Source organism: Excalfactoria chinensis, chromosome 7 (genome assembly GCF_039878825.1).
Source record: "Excalfactoria chinensis isolate bCotChi1 chromosome 7, bCotChi1.hap2, whole genome shotgun sequence".
NCBI lineage: Eukaryota > Metazoa > Chordata > Aves > Galliformes > Phasianidae > Excalfactoria > Excalfactoria chinensis.
The window spans coordinates 18,919,115-18,927,172 of NC_092831.1; the positions used below are offsets into that span (position 1 = coordinate 18,919,115).

An 8,058-nucleotide genomic window follows, 5' to 3' on the forward strand; every position below is an offset into this window, starting at 1 on the left:
CGGGGCGCGGCGTCGTTCCGCTCCTCCCCGCCGCCAGCATGGCCGCCCGCGAGCCGCCCCGCTCCTGTGACACCTTCGTGGCGCTGCCGCCCGCCGCCGCCGGGGGCCGGGTGGTGTTCGGGAAGAACTCGGACCGGCCGTCGGACGAGGTGCAGGAGGTGCTGTACGTCCCGGCCGCCTCGCACCCGGCCGGCGCCCAGCTGCAGGTGAGCTGCGGCGGGACGGGCCGCGATCACGGAAGCGCCCCCGGGGGGTCGTCCCTGGGAGCGGCCCCGGCAGCCCGCCCGGGGCTCCGCGCAGCCAGTCGGGGGCGAGAACGGAGGGGGGGATGTCCTCGGGAACGGCGGTGTTAAAGGCGACGTCTTTGCCGCGGCTCGTTGCAGTGCACCTACATCACGATCGAGCAAGTGGAGCAAACCTACGCCGTGGTCCTGAGCCGCCCGTCCTGGCTGTGGGGCGCAGAGATGGGCGCCAACGAGCACGGGGTGTGCATCGGGAACGAGGCCGTGTGGGGCCGCGAGGAGGTGTGCGATGCCGAGGCGCTCCTGGGCATGGATCTCGTAAGGTCTGCACACGCTGCTTTGGTAAATGGGATTGGATTTAGAACTCGATTTCAAAACGTTTGCATTATATGGGTAAATAGATGCCTATGCACGCAGGAAGCACGTCTGCCTCTCCTGCCGTCCTTGCCGTGGTTAAAAATAAATATTTACTGGCACAGCAGTTAGCTGGTTCCTTTCTGCCAGGAGCTGGAGATGGGAGAGGTGTCACACACCGAAATAGAGTCTAACAAGGTCATCAAGCACGTTCATTCCCTACAAAACTGATCTGAAACAAGGCCCATAACAAGAGCACAGCTACACTTCAGGTCCCAGTGCACAAGCCTTTCCTAAGGTCTGGGTTCACTTCCTATTTTCCCCCTCTCATGCATACCTAGCCACACATCTCCACATAAATAATGACAACTACTTGTTCAATCCGAGTACTCATGCTGAATAGTTATGGTCAAGCTTGTAATTCCAAAGATAACACCTTCCTTCTGTTGTAGGCTTGGACTTGAGAGAGCGGACACAGCCGAAAAGGCTCTTACTGTCATAGTTGATTTGCTAGAAAAATATGGCCAGGGAGGAAACTGCATGGAGAGCCACATGGCCTTTACGTACCATAACAGCTTTCTGATAGCTGACAGAAAGGAAGCGTGGGTGCTGGAGACATCAGGAAAACATTGGGCAGCAGAAAAAGTAGAAGGTATGGCTGATGCTCTATGAAACTAACCTCGGGATATGGATGTGTGCTCGTAGGCACTGGGAGTCACGTCTTAGCGTAGCAGGTTCTCAGAAGGCCTTTTCAGAGTCAGAGATGACCACTTTGCCCTTGGAGAACAGAGAACAGCAAGCAGGTCAGGATGAGAACAGCAGTACATACAGTCTTAAGGATGGTAGTAATCAATTCAGTTTGGTAACAGATCAGTGTGCCCTGAAGTGTTGAGCTATACGTCTTTTGAGGTCTGAGAACGTAAAAATGGGAACAGTCAGGACAGAGCTTGAAACGTGATGGTAGCAGTGGAATTAAATGTAAACAGTGGGACAGAAACAAAGTATTCACTGTATTCAAATGACTTTTTCTTTACCTTCCAAATAGGAGGCGTGCGGAATATTTCCAACCAGCTCTCTATCACAACCAAGATTGACAGAGAACATCCAGAGCTGAAGGAATATGCCAAAAGCAAGGGCTGGTGGGATGGGGAAAAGGAGTTTGATTTTGCTGCCACTTATTCTTATGTAAATACTGCCAGAATGACTACATCCAGAAGCCGCTATTGTGAAGGCTACAAACTTCTAAACAAACACAAAGGTATCATTTGTTGTATTTTTTAAGATTGCATGGTGAGCTACTACATTAATTTAAATCATAAATGATTAAACCTCTGACATGGGCATTCTGTCACATGATCTGATGAACCAGATCTTCTCAGAAACGTTTTTCCTAAAGGAAAAATGCTGAACTTTGGAGGCTTTTGTCCATTTTTTGCCTATTTGGTGATGAGGAAGAAAATAAACCAAACGTCCTGTATCAAATGTCCAGCTACAGTAACAATACTGAGACCATACTGCTAAAGAGTCCATAGGACCTCACTCAGAGTCGTTCTGGTATCCTGTATATTACTACTGGACCTGGAACTAAAAGCAGGGGCTAAAACAGAGTCCCAAGGGTCGGCAACCATAAAGAATCCTATGCACATCTTGAATCTGACCCCATTCACCAGCACAGTGCTCACAGACATAATCTGGTGTTTATTTTTGAGATAGTTTTTTAACCTTCTGCAGCCTAATGAAACTCTGAAAGCAGAATAAAAGAATTTTCTGTACTCTAAGCAGGTGCTTCTAATCACCAACTTATTTATTTTCAGACCTCTCTGGAGAGAAGCTATTACTTCAAACTGCATCCGCCTGGCAGCTTTTTCATACATCTGCCTTCACTTTCTCACTTGAAGTAATTAATTTGAACTCCAATAACCCTGCACCCCAGCGTTTTTTACTTATTTGGCTGAGCTCCGTCAGACCAAGTTCAGCAGTTAGTTCAGTTCATGCATCAGAATGAATTACTTTTTGCTTTCCTGCTTTAGTAAATCCTGCATTCATTTTGGGAATTGCAGGTTCTGAATACTGAAAGCATTTTCATAATACCTGTATTTACCTGTATGATAACAATGCTGGGATTCTATCCGTGTCTTCATTCTAAATCCCCATTTTCAGGCATTACCTGAGCCATTTTAACAATCACACCAGGTGTTCGGGTTATCAGCTTCACGTGGCTTCAGTTCTGTTTAGATTTATTTTAAATAGATGTCCTAACTAGAAGCTATTTGGTTTAAATCACCAGTAAAACCACTGGTTTCTTAATCCATCCTTCCCAGCTTTTTCCTTCCATGGCATTACATCCTTTTTCTTCCCCATGCTTCCTACCACGTGAAGACCACTTTTAGATAAATGCTATTCACATTTCAAATAAGGAATGTATTTTAGGAATATAAGGTAATTGTAAAAAAAAAAAGTCTAGTGGAAAATAGACAACACTGTTTCTGCTCGACAGGTTGCCAGCTCACAAGCCGACTGCTGCTTAGTGTCTTTGATTTGTCTGGCTTGCTGATTGTTATTGTCCAACTTGCCCAGGTTGCTGAGGGAATACTAAGAAGAGATTATTTTCCTACAGACAATTTGTACTGCCTTTTGTTTTTACAGGCACATCTGACTTAGCAGTCATGTATTTTAAGAGCAAACAGTGAGACAGTTTAAAATACATATCTTTATGCAGCCAGAATTTCACTGAGGCAACCAGAAGGAGACTAAATATGGATGGTCCTTCCTCATTGAGAAGAAAGAACTATTGTCATAGAGACATTTAGTACCATACCTCTCAAAGGCCGCCAGCACTTCTTGAAAGATGGATTTACTATTGTAGGTTCTGTTGATTCTGTGTATAAAATCAGTTACTGAAATTCATCGTTCCAGTCGGCAACTTGAAGCTTTTGTGCTTTGGAAGGTCAGATGTTAGCACACCAAAAAAGTCTCAGGGCTTCCTTTCAAAGGCAAACAAAGTTCATGCACAGTTACTTTTTACATTTCAAAGCACCCTCATAGCATTATCTGTGTACAGACCACAACCACCAATATGACTGTTTGTCTTCTTGACTCAAGCACAGTACTTAGAAAGTTCAGCCTTTAATCCAAGCTACTAATTTTCACGTGAAAAGTTACCGTGTGGATGACCATTTGCAAGCCATATGCACCTCACCTCTCTGGGAAACATCATCCTCCCTCCTCCTTTTTGAAGTCATAAATATTGTAGCTCATTATCACTTCGCTCTTTGGAATAAATACTTGGGGGAAAACAGCCATATTTTGTAATGTTTCATATTAAAGTATGGTTTGGCTTTTTAAATTCTTTTTGCCAATACAGCCAAAGTAAGGCTGGCATTGCCTACTTTTCAGCCAGTTGCAGAAAACTTACCAGTTGGCAGTATAAATAGCACTGTGTGTAAATGACTGTTTTGTATCTGAAATAGGCGCTATCACTTCTGAAACAATGATGGAAATTCTTCGTGACAAAGAGAGTGGCATTAATATGGAAGGTGGTTTTATGACAACTGGAAGCATGGTGTCCGTGTTGCCTCAGGACCCTAATCTGCCATGCATTCACTTCTTTACGGGAACTCCAGACCCTGCAAGGTGATGCAGCAGCAAGTCATGACAATAAAAAGCTGTAAATACTTTAATGAAAAGTGTGTCAGTTTGTCTAACTATAGATTCCTTTTTGTTTCATTTTCCAAAGAACCCACAATCAAATAGCAGGGGGAATGTAATGCTTGTTATGTACATTAATACTCTCTACCAGCTTATTTAGTGAAACATGCTGCTGTCACATTGACTTAAAAACATGTTAGGAGAATTTTTTGCTTTAGTTTTTTAAACTTCTTCCTTGAGAGAAGGAAGTATGGGGAAAACACAGCAATCTATGACTCCTTTTAAACACAACTATATCAGTAAAAATCTATGTTCTCTTTTCTCTTCCTAGGTCTGTGTTCAAGCCTTTCATTTTTGTGCCTGGAATTACTGAGTTATTGAAAACTAGCTCCCCTACATTTGGTCCTGATGATCCAGTCAAGAAGCAACCACGTTTTCAGAGTAAGCCAGATCGAAGACATGAGCTCTATAAAAAACATGAAAGTGCTGCTGTAGTTATGGAAACTATGAAGGTATGTTGATTAAATTAGATTTCAGTCCAAGCAGGTGGTTTATATAAGCTTCTTGCTCACATTTTGTTAATGTGATATCATTAAATGCCCTTAGATGAATGGTGAAGAAGATAGTGCTCCAAAAGCCAGTCATCTTGGAATCTGGCATGCACATGTTTCTAACACTAAGAACTGAAACTAGCTATACCACTATACATAGCCCCAGAGAAGTGCTGCTTATCTTGCAAAGAAACAGGCCATACATATGCCTGTACTACTCAGACAACAGGGAGATGGTTGAGCAGCTGCAGGCAAATATACAGCTCCTGAGACAAGTACATAAAACTCTTCAGGGCCCCGGTCTCTACCAGCAAGGAAGTCATGCCTTCATACCTTTTACCATCGCTTGGTATGAACAGACTCTTCTTATGCATGTTATGTCAGCCTTAGGAACCAAAACTCAGTTTGAATAATTCAGCTTCGTTTTCCTCTTAACTCTCCTGCTTCCCCCAGAGCTCTTTTCTCCACAGAATTAGCATCTCACTGACAGTCATGGCAACACTGTTACTAGTACGTCTTCTCAGGATACTGGCAGTAACAAGTTGTACCAAACGCTGAAACCAGATAGATTTTAGCAGCATGTTCACAACAGGTAAATTGTAGGTAGCTCTGGACTCAGCAGTTACATGGAGCCTAATTTTGCTGATCTAAATGGCAGCATGGACGTAGCAAGCACTATAGAAATATCTGAAATACACAGAAGTTATTCTGAAGCAGCCAAAATAGCATAGCATTAAGCAGTATATATAGAGGAATTTTCCTGGACATCAGGGAAGAAAACAAGATCACAAAGATAGTTGGGCACAGAGGTAAAGCAGGAAGGCAGGTACTTCTAACAGTAGTAGTTCTCCTGTTTACACAGTTAATGTGCTCTAAAAAGTTTTGCTGGCTTCAATTCCTGGAGCAGCTCCCCTCCCAGGGACATTAGTCAAAGGATGGAAGGGAAGTGGGGAGAGTTCTAGGTATTAGAAAAGATCTAAGAAAATTTGCCACAGTGCTAACTTCTACCAACTGTAGGGTTAAATAAGGACAGTACAACAGCATTCTATGAACACTACTAAGTTGTATAGCTGCTAGTGAAACACAGATACTTCTTTTTGCAGGGCAAAGGTAAAGAAATGCTGGAAGAGATACAAACACTGGAGAAAAGGAAGATGAGTGAAATGGAATCAATCCTGCAAAATGGATGTCCTGACATTAACCAACTAGTTAACCTCTTTTCACAGTGTGTAGATGAAGAACTCAAAATATATAGTTAAAATTACTGTTTGAATGGATTGCTTTTATATTTACCTCTTCTCATGGAGTGGCTCTATAGATTACCTCCTATTTTCAATATACCAGTTATCTAGTACGGAAAGTTTTAAAGATGCAGATTTCTATTCAGGCCAAACAGCTTTTGGTTGTAGGAAGCAATGCAGAAAAGCCTCTCTAGAGCTAGACAGTACCTTTGTATCTCACAAAAAGCTGTCAAGATATGCCAACAAATGGATGCAATTAGAATCCAGTAGCTTGACTGAGTTGCAGAACAGCCCCATGTTATGCATATATAACTTTTACAGTCAAAATAACAATTGCAGCAGAATTTCTCCTTGCCTGAATTTAGATGGCTGGGCTGGAAGACTTGCTAAAGTGTAGGAAGTATTGCTTTCACTGAATAAAAAGGAAAGTGGAATGCAGGGTAAGAAAGATTGATGTTCAGCTCTTTGATAAATACTCTCTAAGGTGCATTTCCCGTGTTCCCGTCTACTCCTTTAACACAGGGTGAGGCTAAGAACTTAAAACTATACTGAATCTAGATCGTAACTTTATCATGATTTGTTGTGAAATCTGATTACTTGAAATTCAACATCTTGCAAGTTACCACACCACTTTCACTTCCCTATTTTTCCCACCGATACCAAAAAATAATTTATTTACACACAATAGAATTATTTTAAATTAATTTTGCTGGTCAAGCTGTGACACTACTTTTACTAACCATAGTGAGGGATAAAGAGAGGAAAAAAAGGAGGAAGGTTCTGCCTTTGCTAAATGATCAAGGAGGATGAGAATTACAAGCCAAAGGAAAAAAAGCTCAGTACTTCAGAAATTAACACATAAAATGAAATGGAGCTTTGAAACTACAATGGTAGTAGGTGACAAGATGCAGTATCCTCCAATGATCTCCTATTCTGGAGATCATATATTGACTGAGTGGCAGTAACAAGACTGTCGAAGAAAGTAAGCTTGAGTCAACTGTGAACCTTTTGTGCATGTTTTAACCATCATCATTTCTTAGAAATTCAATAGTACAGTAGACGCTTCTGAACTAGATGGTATATTCAATAAAAATATGCTGTATTTACCTGTTTTCCTCATGAATGTCTGTATCTGACAATTAATTTGTATCCGTGTCCTATTTGGGATCATCAGCTTTTCCACACTATCTCCATGATAACTTCAAAGAAGCAATAAGTGCCAGGTAAAACTGTGCAGGAAACCAAGGTAAGAGCCAAGTTCACCAGCAGCATAGCAACATGAGATATGCTACACTGCAAGCATAGGAAAGTTACAAAACAATTAAAGGAGCGAAGGTGGTTGCATAGGTCTTTAAGCAAATTTCTTGGCCGCTTAGTCTCAGGACAGCAGTTAACCAGGTTATCAAGGTAAATACACATTGGTCAGACTGTAATATATGCAGATACAGGACAGCTGTTCTTCTAGTTTCTGTGTTGTCTTTCAGTTATTTGTTTAGAGAATACTCAGTAAAAACGTTATGATGTGTTCAGATGAATCAAGTCATGGCCAGCAGAGTAGGAGATACTGTGACACCTTTCCTCCTGGGATCTCAGCTTCCTAGTAATCATGTGGTACAAAACACAAGTTGAGAGCAGAAAGAAAAAGTAGCACTCCCCCCTACAACTGTATTTAAACAATATATATACATCAGAATGTCCGCTAGAGGGCAATCTTAGCACGTATTTCACCTAGAAATGCCTTACAGGCTTTTTTTTTCTTTTTTTTTTTTTTTTAAATTTAGAACTTAATTAAGGATCATTAATTAAAAACTAATAATTAAAAAAATACATCTTCCAAGTTAACTGATATCTATCCTCAGCTAATCAACCTTCAAAACAAAAGAACTCATTGCATCACTGACCAAGTCTTAAAAGCAAAGCTGTTTACCAAACACACACATCAGTAGATAAACAACTGCTGTACGTTGAACTGCCAACTATTTTAAAGCCTACTGGTGCTCCCTTGTGGAATCAAATATTTGT

The 8,058-nt window shown here is 41.7% G+C and overlaps 1 protein-coding gene across 1 annotated transcript; it reads left to right on the plus strand.

Annotated features, from left to right (window-relative positions):
- Positions 1-7,154, plus strand: SCRN3 (secernin 3). Its single transcript, XM_072341845.1, has 7 exons — positions 1-206; positions 384-565; positions 1,049-1,248; positions 1,642-1,854; positions 4,067-4,229; positions 4,576-4,756; positions 5,899-7,154. Exons 1-7 carry the CDS (start codon positions 39-41, stop codon positions 6,052-6,054), a joined length of 1,263 nt encoding a protein of 420 aa, XP_072197946.1. The 5' UTR covers positions 1-38; the 3' UTR covers positions 6,055-7,154.
- Positions 7,155-8,058: the final 904 nt, after the last annotated feature.

Excerpts from the sequence above, each read along its gene's own strand:
- SCRN3 (XM_072341845.1), top strand. The coding sequence starts at position 39 with ATGGCCGCCCGCGAGCCGCCCCGCTCCTGTGACACCTTCGTGGCGCTG. Across the intron at positions 207-383 it reads CGGCCGGCGCCCAGCTGCAG|TGCACCTACATCACGATCGA; the intron begins GTGAGCTGCGGC and ends GGCTCGTTGCAG. Across the intron at positions 566-1,048 it reads CTGGGCATGGATCTCGTAAG|GCTTGGACTTGAGAGAGCGG; the intron begins GTCTGCACACGC and ends CTTCTGTTGTAG.